Source organism: Spermophilus citellus, assembly GCF_964194105.1.
Source record: "Spermophilus citellus genome assembly, chromosome: 12".
Lineage (NCBI taxonomy): Eukaryota > Metazoa > Chordata > Mammalia > Rodentia > Sciuridae > Spermophilus > Spermophilus citellus.
The window spans coordinates 113448827-113462193 of record NC_138198.1 but is presented as its reverse complement, the minus strand read 5'-3'; the positions used below and the strand labels follow the sequence as shown (position 1 = coordinate 113462193).

General features: G+C 38.9%; 1 protein-coding gene across 2 annotated transcripts in view; it reads left to right on the top strand.

Annotated features, from left to right (window-relative positions):
• Positions 1 to 12844, top strand: part of ATP8B1 (ATPase phospholipid transporting 8B1) — a 122912-nt gene extending 110068 nt beyond the window's left edge. For both annotated transcript variants that reach the window (XM_081263760.1, XM_081263761.1), the window contains exons 21-28: positions 1095 to 1227; positions 1637 to 1925; positions 6308 to 6531; positions 7631 to 7714; positions 8673 to 8918; positions 9216 to 9354; positions 9584 to 9714; positions 10863 to 12844. In XM_081263760.1, coding sequence (XP_081119886.1) covers positions 1095 to 1227; positions 1637 to 1925; positions 6308 to 6531; positions 7631 to 7714; positions 8673 to 8918; positions 9216 to 9354; positions 9584 to 9714; positions 10863 to 11087 — 1471 coding nt within the window. In that variant the 3' untranslated portion in view covers positions 11088 to 12844. The remainder of the gene's footprint in view (positions 1 to 1094; positions 1228 to 1636; positions 1926 to 6307; positions 6532 to 7630; positions 7715 to 8672; positions 8919 to 9215; positions 9355 to 9583; positions 9715 to 10862) is intronic.
• Positions 12845 to 13367: the final 523 nt, after the last annotated feature.

Sequence of the window (13367 nt, the reverse complement as noted above, 5' to 3'; positions counted from 1 at the left end):
GGGGAAATTAGTTTTTCTCTGCCAAACAGCAACCAGGGTATTAATTTAGATGGAAATTGCCTTCCCTTTGTTGCTTATGAACACAGTGTGACCTGTTTCTTCCTTGGTTGCTTTTGGCAAATTATGAAGTACCAAGAACTTGGTGCCACATAGTATAAGACTATATGTCACCCAATTAAGAAAGGATCAAAGAATTTTTAGAAGACATTCCTCCAAGGAAGATATGCTAATGGCTGAAAAGCTTGTGAAACAATGTTCAAATTAAAACTAGTGATATCGTCTCATTTTTATTAGGATGGGGACAATCAAAAAAGAAAAAGAAAATAGCAAGTGTTGGTGAGGCTGTGCAGAAACTGGAACATTTATCTACTGCTGGTGGGAATGTAAAATGACGTAGTCACTATGAAAACTGGTTTAGGGATTCCTTAAAAAAAATTAGAAATAGAGTTACCATGTGATCCAGCAATCTCACTTCTGAGTATTATACTCAAATTAAAAAAACATTTAAAAAAATTGAAAGCAGGGTCTTGAAGAGATACATGCATACACATATTTATTACAGCACTATTCACAAGAGTCAAGCAACCCAGGTGTCTACCAGTGTTAAGAATCGTTGAATAAAAAATGGAATATTATTTGTCCTTAAAAAGGAAAAACAAAATTATGACATACATTATAATATAGATGAATCTTGAAGACGTTATTAAATGTAATAAGACAGTCACTAAATGATAAATACTATATGATTTCACTTAAAAATAGATAAAATGATAAGTTTTAAATTGTCTTTATCAGAATTTTTTTTTTAAATATGTCAAAGTTGGGGCTGGGGATGTGGCTCAAGCGGTAGCGTGCTTGCCTGGCATGCATGCTTCCCCGGGTTCAATCCTCAGCACCACATACAAAGATGTTGTGTCCGCCGAAAACTAGAAAATAAATATTAAAAAATTCTCTCTCTCTCTCTCTCTCTCTCTCTCTCTCTCTCTCTCTCTCTCACACTCACTCTCTCTTTAAAAAAAATGTCAAAATTATCTAATAGTGTAGGGCCTGTTTATGGTTTTGTACTTTAAGTACTTCAATTTATTTTTCTCCAGTTCTCTTCTTCATACAAGGGTGGAAAACCAGAGAAACAGAGGTGGAGTTTATGCAAAGTTTGCACCTGTTGTGTACGAACCTTTTTTCCCACCTGGTGAAAACCGAGCTTTGGTCATCACCGGTTCTTGGCTGGTAGGTACCATTAGTGTGTCTGGGTCTTTGGCTCAAATGAAAAAAGTTCACTTTGGACCAAATTTAGATGGTGTTACATATTTGTTAATTGCCAACTTAAAAATCTCTTAGCCTATAAATTCAGGTGTGATTTCCCAAGTTTGAAGCTTAATATTACAGGACATATGAAAGCAATTATACCAAACGGGTAACAGTGGTTATATTGGTTTATTAATTCATGAGTAATTTTCATTTTGTTATTTATAGATTTTTGTATTCTCTAGATTTATGTCAAAAATGTTCTGTCATCAGAACAGTATAACCAATGATATAATCCACAAACTCTCCTTCATGCATCTTAAGTCTTGGAAATGATGATACCTTTGGTGTAAAAACTAAAGTGACCTCAGTCCTCTCCATGATTTCACAGAATGAGATTCTTCTAGAGAAAAAGACCAAAACAAATAAGATTCTAAAGCTGAAGTTCCCAAGGACAAAAGAAGAGAGACGGATTCGAACCCAAAGCAAGAGAAGGCTGGAAGCTAAGAAAGAGCAGCGGCAGAGGAACTTTGTGGACCTGGCCTGCGAGTGCAGCGCTGTCATCTGCTGCCGCGTCACTCCCAAGCAGAAGGCCATGGTGGTGGACCTGGTGAAAAGGTACAAGAAGGCCATCACACTGGCCATTGGAGATGGAGCCAACGACGTGAACATGATCAAGAGTGAGTTGCGACCAGGTGGCCCATAAAACCCAACTAGAAATAGCAGGAGGGTTTGGGGGGTGGGGGGTCATTTCTTCAGCTTTCATTGTGGAAGTTTTCATAAAGCAGGTGTTTAAGGAAGGCACTGGGTCACACCTGTGCCCATGCCCTTGCCCTGGGGAAGCCAACAGTCTATCCAGGAGGAGTGGGCAGGACTCACAGAGGGACTTAGGATGCCCAGCAGAAGATGAGTTCTCCAGGGTGAATTTATCATTATTTGTTCCCTACTTTTTCTTGTTTGGTGTGATTTTTCCCCCTCTCGCCAGATCTTCTCCTTTATTTCTTTAAGCTTATTTAAAACCCTGATTTTTAATAAGTTTTGCAAATAGTTCTGCTAAGCTCAACATAAACTGGTGAACTCTCTCTGGTATTCATTTTGGGAATATTATTCTCTCTCATCTGAGCATTTCTCGAGGGCTTTCTTCTTACCTTTTGCAAATTTATTGGAACTTCACTGTTGGGTCACCTCATAGGAGTCTGAAGTAACACGTTTAATGGACTGAGTTCTAGTGTGGAGAAATAAAGTTGTGCTGGTAGTAAAGCTGGCACAATAAACCTGTGGCCCTCAGCCCATGTCTGAGTCTGGTCCTCTTCTCTCCCTGTAGCACTATAAGAGAAGACAGGTAGAATAACCCTTATGTGTAGTGCCTGGGACCAGAAATGTTTCAGATTTTAGAAATTTTCAATTTGGGAAAATTTGCATAGACCTGACTCTTTAAATGCTGTTCAAAAACTTGGGAGATACTGGGGCATTTGGGATTTTGCAATTGGGGATGCTCAGTTTATATCATGTAATGAAAATACCCAAACTAATGAGACCTTAGCACTTGGGCTTATGATCAGGCCTGTCTTTTCATCTGAAAACAAGAAACATATCTCCAGTGTCACCTCTAGCTCTATGCTATTATTATTCTTGTTGTTATTAAGGTGAACTATTATATGACTGTACATATATAAGCATGTCTTGTTGTGCTGGGTATTTTAAATGCATTATATATAACTAGATCTTAATTGAGCTATGTTGTGACTCATGAGGCTATCTTTTTCTTTTCTTACAGTTTTCTCCTCCTCCTCCTTCTTCTCCTTGATAGATACTAAGAATATTCCGACTTTATCTTCCTCCCCAGGAGTCATCTATATGACGTATGTCTTCTTGCTTTTTTATCAATGCATATATCTGCTGCCACCAGCTGCTTAGTTCCTCTCCACTGCTTTTTGCATGTGCTTGTCCTATAATATGAGTGGCATTCTTTGCTCTGAATTAAATCTATTTCTTTCTTCTGTAGCCAGCTCTAGTTTATTTTCCATTATACATCCTTGACATAACTAGGGTAACTCAAACATTATTTTTATTCAATTTAATGCAGACTCTTAGATGTTGGGGAGGAAAGAGGCAGGGGATCATTTGCCTTGCAGATTTATCATGATATTATACCATTTAAGCTAGAGGGTTTTTTCCTCTGAGTCAACCATTTGATACCGAGGAGGTAGAACAAAGTCAACCAAGATGAACTCTTTTTCTTAAGTTGTTTTACATTTTTAATTAAGCTCTGTTATATATTAGGTGCTTTTATATATAAATTACAGATGAGATTTGGGATGAGATTATGGGAAGCTGAGGTCTTAGAAGTTATCAAAACAGTATTGGTACCTTTTGGTACTCTGTAAAGGCTTCCATCTCTAACAATTTTGAGAACAATATACAGGAAGAAATTGTTGGTCATAAAAGGAGGGAAATTCAGGTGTTGAAAGCAATCTGACCACTAGCTAACATGCTTCATGTTTTGCAGTATAGTCTAGTAGAAATGGAGGGAATCATGAACAACACTTTTCTTTTCTTTTCTTTCTTTCTTTCTTTTTCTTTTCTTTTTTTTTTTTTTGATAACAGGGATTGAACCCAGTGGTGCTTAAGTATTGAGCCACATCCCCAGCCCCTTTTGTTTATTTATTTATTTTAATTTTAAGACAGGGTCTTGCTAAGTTGCTTAAGGCCTCACTAAGTTGTGAGGCTGACTTTGAACTTCTCAGCCTGCTGAACCGCTGGTATTACAGGTGTGTGCCACAGTGCCCTGCTGACCACCACGTTTTGTCCCTAGCAAGTGTCTATAGACTCTCAGAGGCTGCCCTCTTCCTGTTTTGTGCCTGAAGATATCTTATACCAGCTAGGCTGTGGTTGACTCTTTTGGGGCAAAGACCCCAAGAGTACACATGAACTACAGGAGAGATGAAATGAAGGCAGAGAGATTAAATAAAGCCTTTTAATATTCAGTTTGTTGAGCAATGTTGAAGGCATGCCTCCCAGTGAAGAATTTCACACTCCATTTGGAACTTCAGGAAGATCTTATACTTATGTTTTGGGGGAAGGGGCAGTTTTTCCCTATAGTGCATCTGCTCAGTTGCCTCCTGTTACCGTGTGAACCGTGCCAGTGTTCATTTCACATGCTGTCCTTGGTCTGCACAGTGAAAAGGTTGAAGAATTGGGTTCCAGGGCCTCTCCTCTGTACTCCCTCTGTGGTTTGTTCATGAAAGGAAAAAGGGCCATGGTTTGGTGGAAAGAGCATTTGGCATTCACAACTGGTCGTAAGAAATGTGTGTGTGTATGTGTTTTGAAAGAGATCATAAATGCCAAATGAGATATAATATCTTCTTTTAGAATTGCAAAGTATAATTGAAAACATAGGTTTGGACAATTATTTTGAATTTTCCAGACCTTGGGTTCTGCAATTAGGGTGGGGTTTTTGAAGCTTCTTTCTAGTTGGCAACTCTGCGGAGTTGGCAGTCACTTCTCAGGGTCCGAGCCAGGGTCATTGTGTTCTCCAACACATTTTCTCCAAATGATCTCACTATTGGTCTTTACATTCATGACTTTTAAAACCAATAAAATTCACAATTCTTTTAACTCTAAAATATTTTTTAATGATTTTTGGAAGGATGAACAAAATTATGACTTTTAATTTTTATCCACTCTAGAAACCTACCCCTTTGTAAGAAATGATGTCCTTAGGTCATAATGGGCCCTGAATAAGCCTTTCAGAGTTGAAGAGGGTCTTAGTTAAAACTCTTTTGATTACAAGTATTGGAAGACAGCCAAAATGAGTTTAAGAAAAACAATTATTAATTAATTATAAAAGATAACTAAGATACCTCACACTGCCCCAAAAAAGCAGGCCTAAGGAAGATGTTAGGACCAGGATCTAGAGTTGCACTAGGAACCTAGTGTCTTGTCTGTCTAACTGCCTCTGTCTATTTTCCTTCCCTGTTTTATTCCTCTGCCTCTCATAATCCTTCAGAAAGAAATATATTCATTTCTCACTTCAATAATTTACATGTTAAATTTCCAGACACAAACTCCAGAATGATAGTTCTAGAATATCAAGAAAGAGACTGATTTGCCCATCTAGGTCTTTCTACCAGTTAGGATTTAGTAGAGGAAACACACCCGTGTGTACTTTTTGTAGGAACCAATTAATGTAGCAGATTAGGTGCCTTCAAAAGCTGTGGATGAACTGGAGAAGCAAGTTCCAGGCTGAGTCTCTGACCTCCGGGCCACTTTCCAGAGGAGTTTTTACCTTTGATATTGCTCTGAACAGCTTCCCAGTTAAGAAGCCTTTGCAGTTGCCTATCAACATTAGGACAGCTGAGGAATGGATATGAACTCTGCTCCAGAGTTCAAAAAGGAAAGGGGTTCACTTTGCTTTAAAGTCACAAGTGGGTCTAAGCAATGGAACCTGATTCACAAGAACCTAGGTGTGAGGCAATCCGGGAAATATAGGGTTTTTTAATTTGCTTTCCTACCTCACCAGTTAGAATGGGATAGAAAGCAGATTGAGAAAGCCCATTTGTAGTATCTGTCCAGATGATATATCTGCTGGTGGCTGACCCAGATATGGTCAAGAAGACAGAGACACAGATTGTATAGTGGATGCCTGGGGCTCACCCTGTGGGTGGAAGGGATGGCTTCTAAATTGGGCAGATAATCCAAATGGAATTCACCACCCACCCAATCCTTTCACAAATATTTATGGAGGCTCTCTCGTGCTTTGTTAAGCAACATGTGCCTCTGACTTTGAGTTAGGTTCACGGGCTGGATGGTGAAGATGGGGAGCAAGAGCTTTTGTACGTATTGTTCCATGAATTGTACACCTTTGTTATTTGTTTTGCTATGGAAACTTTCCTCCCCACCCCACGGTGCTAGGGATTGAACACAGGGCCTCATGCATTCAAGGTAAACTCCCTACCACTGAGCTACATTCCTGGTCCTGCTGTGGAAACATTATTATTATCGGATGTTTTGCTTTAAAATCAGCTTATGATCCTCAGTATTTTCTCCTTCTGTCATATAGCTGCGCATATTGGTGTTGGAATAAGTGGACAAGAAGGAATGCAAGCCGTCATGTCCAGTGACTATTCCTTTGCTCAGTTCAGATATCTGCAGAGGCTCTTGCTGGTGCATGGCCGGTGGTCTTACATAAGGATGTGCAAGTTCCTTCGATATTTCTTTTATAAAAACTTTGCATTTACTTTGGTTCATTTCTGGTACTCCTTCTTCAATGGCTACTCAGCACAGGTAAAATAACATTTTTTTCATTACTTTTTATTTAGTAGAGCTTTTCTCTTAAGTGAATAAAATTCTAGTTCTACAAAAACAATTTTATTTATTTATTTATTTATTTATGGTACTGGGGATTGAACCCAGGAGCACTTAACCACTGAGTCACATTCCCAGACCTTTTTGTTTCTTATTTTGAGACAGGGTCTCCCTAAGTTGCTTAGGGCCTCACTGAACTGCTGAGGCTAACATCTATCCCATAGCTGTGAGCTTCCTGAGTCACTGGGATTACAATTGTGCACCACCACAACGGGCATAAATTTGTTTCTTTATTTTGTAGTTTGAGTTCTGTGTCTTCTCACAGTTGGGGGCATAATTAAGAGTATAACTTACTTTTCTAGAATGTTTCTGGTGCTTTAAAAATATTTTTATTTACTTTGGATGATGATACAGGATTTGCTTATATTTCTCTTCATTTTAGATTATTTTTTCATGTTACCTTGTTATTAAAAATACTGATCGCAGATTGTTCAGCTGTGAATGTGTAAAATTCTCTTTGACCAAGGAAAAGGGATATAGAAATTGTAGGTAATGATAGCGCTATTAATATCACTCCTCTATTTGATGGTGGTGGTGGCTTTTTCTTTCTTTCTTAGTTTTTGATGAATGAGAGGGGCACATATTTAATATGTTAAAATGGTGATGTAGCAGAAAAATACATGAGTAAAAATGAACCTGAGTCAGTGCCCATAGTGTTGAACTTTCTCTGAAGCCGTGCCACAGTGCTATGGTGTCAGAGGGGTCTCAGATTGAGCAACAGGAGAGCCTGGGCAGAGTGGGGCCTACTTCCTGTTTCCAGGCAGAACTGCGTAGAACTCTTGTCAGGAGTAAGCCTGTTTCCTCTATCCCATGTAGGGGATCAGAGTGCTCAGTGTTCTTTATCCCTTTCAGAAGCCTATTTTGTTTTTATATATATCTCCAACTGTATTCTATTTTATAAAATCGTTTTATAGAAATCTGGCCTTGCAAAATAAAAGGAAACCAAAAAATTTAAATAGTACTTGTGTGCTTCTAAACTGGTTTCACAAAGTGTTGTAATTAATTAATCCTCCCATAGACCGCGTACGAGGACTGGTTCATCACACTGTACAACGTGCTGTACTCCAGCCTGCCGGTGCTCCTCATGGGGCTGCTCGACCAGGTAGGAGCCAAGGGCTGGGGGAGCTCTGGGTAGAACTCCTGCTAGAGAGGTCACAGCAAACACTTAAGTGCATTCTTCTGGTTTTCACTTTGTCCTGAATAAACCCTAGGACAGTTTGCTGTCAGGCAACAACTGCTGTACTTCTTGTTTCATAATAAAAAAAAAAAAAAGAAGATTTTTGTGACTTGAATTCATTGGCAGTGCTTACATGTTCCTTTCAGACACTGAGACCTGACTGTTTAGACACCTGAGAGTCTAGTCTATCTCTATATTAGTAATGTTCTCATTTTAAAAATAAATTTTAACACTTTCCAAAATTTATGTGTCTAATTCCCAAATTAGTCTGCATTTTATTTAGTAGCAATTCTTAGAGAAGGTGCCTCAATAAATAAAAGGTAATAATTAAAAATTAATTTACCAACTTGTATGGGAATATTTTTCCCCAAAGAATTCAAAGCAATATAAATATATTCTCTAAAGGGGCTGGCAATATAGCTCAGATGGTAGAGTTAGTAGAGTGCTTGCCTCACATGCACAAGGCCCTGGGTTCAATCCCAAGCACCACAAAAGAAAAGAGAGAGAGAGGGAGAGGGAAAGGGAAAGGGAGAGGGAGGGAGAGAGAGAGAGAGAGACAGAGAGAGAGAATATAAATATATTCTCAACGGAAGTAAGAAAAAAAATTCTCTTTACATTTTTAACATTTTCCATAAGCAGAAAAATAATAATGTCCTACCTAGTCCCTCTCTAAATTAAATATTAAATATTTATTAAATAATGATGGATTAAAGCTATGATTGATCTCAGCACAAGAGAAATATTGCAGGATTTATTCCACTCAGTTTGTCTTCTTAGAACTCAACAGCAAGTCACAATTCTTTATGAGATACAGATTGCAGCATATCTCTGACTTCTTGACCTGATGGACAGTATATCACTCTAATTTTGTTTTCTCCTTAAGGATGTGAGTGACAAACTAAGCCTCCGATTCCCTGGGTTGTATGTAGTGGGACAAAGAGACTTACTATTCAACTATAAGAAATTCTTCATCAGCTTGTTACATGGAATCTTAACATCCATGGTCCTCTTCTTCATTCCTCTTGGAGCTTATCTGCAAACTGTGGGACAAGATGGAGAAGCACCTTCAGACTACCAGTCTTTTGCTGTCACTGTTGCTTCGGCTCTCATAATAACGGTCAATTTCCAGGTGTGTGGCTTCCCTCAACTGTGTCTGTTGGCACCTGTATTTTTATAAATAGGCTGGCGTGCACAGCCCAGTTCTCCCTCCAATTGAACCTCTACCACTTTATAAAATGAGTGCTATTTTTGTCCCTTATCCCAACCCTATTTCATTCCTGAGTCAAGGCTAGTTTGGTTTCTGATTGCTCAGTATTCAAGTCAAATCATGCCTAAAACACAAAATTCCATTTTCAGAATTCTTAGTTCTTTCCTTTCTTGCTAATTCCCCAAATGAGCGCTCTGTTTTCCTCTCATTTCCCAACAGATTGGTTTGGATACTTCTTACTGGACTTTTGTGAATGCTTTTTCAATTTTTGGAAGCATAGCACTTTATTTTGGCATCATGTTTGACTTTCACAGTGCTGGGATACATGTTCTTTTGCCATCTACATTTCAATTTACAGGTTAGTGTTTTCTAAATCCCAAAATTAAATGAGCAGACAAATGTCATTATTTATATTTGGACGTAACTTCTGGGTATCTTAAAAAATACACAAAGGGTGAATTGTTGCTGTTTGGAGGAAGCCAATATGGTTGTAAAACTTTACCATGGATAATCAATGTGAGGTTACAGAATGCGAACTAGGCCCTTAGGATAAGGGACCGTGTGACTTACTCCCCTGTTCTTTCCAGGCACCGCTTCCAATGCCCTGAGGCAGCCCTACATTTGGTTGACCATCATCTTGACTGTTGCAGTGTGTTTATTGCCGGTCGTTGCTGTCCGCTTCTTGTCAATGACCATTTGGCCATCGGAAAGTGATAAGGTATGCAGAGATACAGTCCTCCTCTAATTCTTGAGTGTCCCCCACAGAAACCAAAGTGTTTCCCAGCAGCACTTTTCCTGCAAACCTCAAACCTCATGGGAAGTTTGGTTAGAATGATTTTTATGACTCCTCTTCTCCAACTCCATCTTGCAAACAAGTGCTTGGGATTGGGATTTTTAGTTTGCCTGCATTTAAATTAAAAAAAAAAATTCCAAATGTAAACAAAGAGGGAGAGTAAAATAATGAATCTCATATATTTACCCCTTCAAGTTAACAAGTGTTAGCATTTCGCTGTGTAAATAGTCTGGGTTTTTTCTCTGTTTGTTTAAAGCAAAATATCACCACCTTGAAGGAGCCTTGGGGTAACAAGGAACAGAAAGCTGTGAACTCAAAATGTCTTAACAATAATGCATGAAAATTAGACTTCACACTACATTGGTTAAGCAACTTAATGTTGCTAAAAAAGAACTTGGGTCCTTCTATGTCCTCGGAAGCTGGTATCTTCATTATTAGCATCATCTTGGTGCCGGAAGCCGCCACAGAAGTTCCCAGCGTCACATCTGATGTGTCAGATGGAAGTGGGGTGTAGGGAGAAGAGGCTCTTACCGTTCTGTAGCTTTCCTTTAAGCTCCTCCGAACGCTTCACCCAGGGGCCCCAGCACTCTTCCCTCAGGTCTCATTTGCCAGATTTGGGACCCAGGCCCATTCCTGGATTAGTTATGGTGGGAAGTCAATCAGGCCGTTCCCTATGGAGGAGGGGTAACTGTATAAAATCACTTTCATTAGAAAAAAGGAGAGAACAGATGTTAGGCAGGCAACCTTCAGTTGTCCCCAGAGCTCTCTTTGGCAGTGACAAAAATATGCAGTAGCAACGAGGACAAGAGGCCCATAGTTTTTTCTTCATCCTGTACCAATCTGATCTGTGACAGGGAAAGAGCACTAGCTTAGGGAAAGTGGGACTCGTCCCAAATTCCAGCTGCCAGAATGTAGAACCGCCCCTGCTCTCCAAGTCCTCCCGTACAGATGGGGACACAACAGTGATGCCTGCATCCTCCCTAGATGCCCCATCGCTCCTTTCTGCCCTGCTCCTTTTGGCCAGATGCCCTCACCAGTATTTTCATCCTTCCCACTTCTCCCACCTTCTGCAGATCCAGAAGCATCGCAAGCGGTTGAAGGCCGAGGAGCAGTGGAAGCGGCGGCAGAACGTGTTTCGCCGGGGCGCGTCGTCTAGGCGCTCGGCCTACGCCTTCTCGCACCAGCGCGGCTACGCGGACCTCATCTCCTCTGGGCGCAGCATCCGCAAGAAGCGCTCGCCGCTGGACGCCATCATCGCCGACGGGACGGCCGAGTACCGGCGCACGGTGGAGAGCTGAGCGCCAGCCTCGTGGGTCGCACACGCCCGGAAATGTCTATTTCTTTTATGAAAGACTCTCAGGAACTTAAAAAAAAAAATGAATTTGTCGCAAAGATACAGAAGACAATAACCTTTATAAGAAAGGATCTGGGTTGAGCTGTTGAGCAATAACAAAGCCAAGAGACCCTGTCATACATCTGGTTATGCAGTTTGTGATTCAAAGGGAACGTTTCAATTCAGACTCAATCTAGGGTAAAAGAATTAGAAAATGTCTTCTATTTCAGTTCCAATGCTATTGCATTGTAAAATGACAATTAAATTTTCCTGTCTGTGATCTTAATAAGCATGAATTTCCCAGAGACTGTTTTCATAAGTGTAAGATTTCAGTCTGTTTGGGGTTTATTTCCAAGTTAAGCTGCACTTTACACATTTTTACTAATCCATATTTTAGCAACTTTCTCAACTACCAAGGGACTTGATTTCCTACTTTTTTTTAGCACCTAAGTATTTAGAGACTTTTTTTAAAAGTTTCTGAAAACTGAGGATATTATCAACAGGCACTAAGAAAGTTACAGTTTGGAAAAATAAATTCTAGCATGCTATTGCATAGAAGGGTCTTTATAATGATAATAAACGTATTTCAAGAAGGCTAGAAGAAAAGATTTTGAATGTTTACACTACAAAGAAATGGTAAATGTTTGAGGAGATACACAAACCAGGATTTGAACATTCCACATTGTGTACACATATGGAAACATGGGATGGGCAGGGGCCAGCCCAGGGTTAGAGCACCTGCATGAGGTCTGGGATTCCATCCCCAGCACCAAGTAAATAAATATAAATCATCACATAGTATCCCATAAATATGTACAATTACTATGTGTCAAATAAAAAGTAATTTTTTAAAAAGAACAGAAGAATGCCTACCAAAAAATATTAGTGTGCCTGCCTTTGAACGGCAGTGTTCTTTTATATCACTTACCCCACTAGATATATGGTGTGGGGGGGAGGAAGAAGCTACTCTATCCTTAGGGTTATTGGCCTTGATTACCAAGGTAAATGAGAGGTTGCTGCTACATAGAATAGGAATGTATCTAAAATGCAGGGGTCCTTTGGATGCCTTCCCTAGTGCTGCCTGGGAGCAATTGAAAGATCAAGTGTATAGTGGAGAAAAAAATGCTTAAGCAGAAAAACCTTGGGTATATCAATGGTAAATTGCAGAACATTTCACAAAACAGTCTTTTAAAAAGCAAACTTTTATGCCTGCCTACACATAAAGTATTTTATAAGGGCCTTGAACAGAAACATACTCTTTGTATATCATGATGGAAGAAGTTAGTGGGAACCTCCTTCCTTCCTTCCTTTTTCTTTTAACTAAGTGTAATCACACTTAAAGTTTTTAAAACTAAATATATGGTATCTATTTATTTATTTGGCAATCTGAGAATATACTTTAATAACCTTTATTCTTTTTTTGTTGTTCTTTTTGGTAATTCATGACAGTAGAATGAATTTTGACATACATACATGGAGTATAACTTCCCATTCTTGTGTTTGTACTTGGTGTACAGTTAAACTGGTCATGTATTCATATAAGAACATAGGAAAGTTATGTCTAATTCACTCTACTATTTTTCCTATAGGGAACTTCATTTCTAAGACTGAAGCACAGCATAACCTTTGAACTTTGAAGGTAACTTTAGGCAATTACTAAAAATAATCTCCAGAAAGTAATGGTTTCTTCTAGAGTCGTTTCTCATTTAGGTGAGAAACGGATCTAGAAGAAACACACTAGTTTCCACGTTCTATTGAAGATGCAGAAGTATTTTCAACAATTCTTTTTAACGTGGGGCTGGGGAGTAATTTTCACCTTTACCATTAGGCTGTGACTATTCACATTGGTGCATTTCTATGAGGAAATCACAACACGTGTATAATTGACACAGGACAGGAAAATAAAATTGTAATTTTATAATGTATTTTCTAGGTATAATAAAAGAATGTGTGGCTATTACGTGGAATTTCTGAACGTTTACAACTTTTATCTTATAAATAAAAAGAATTGTATGTTTCTCTGTCTTTTTTTACAGAAAAGTTAGCGTGTATAATTTTGTCAGTTTCAGATTTCTCTCCTGTTTTTGAATTGTGGGAAAGGTTGATGATGCAATGTGTCAAAGACTTATACTGTTGGGTGCAATATTAGCAATTTTAAAAATGCAAATTGCTTCAGATAAATTATTTCTATATGCTGTAAATCTAAGATTGAATGTATATTTTTGTTTAAAAAAATAAATGCTTT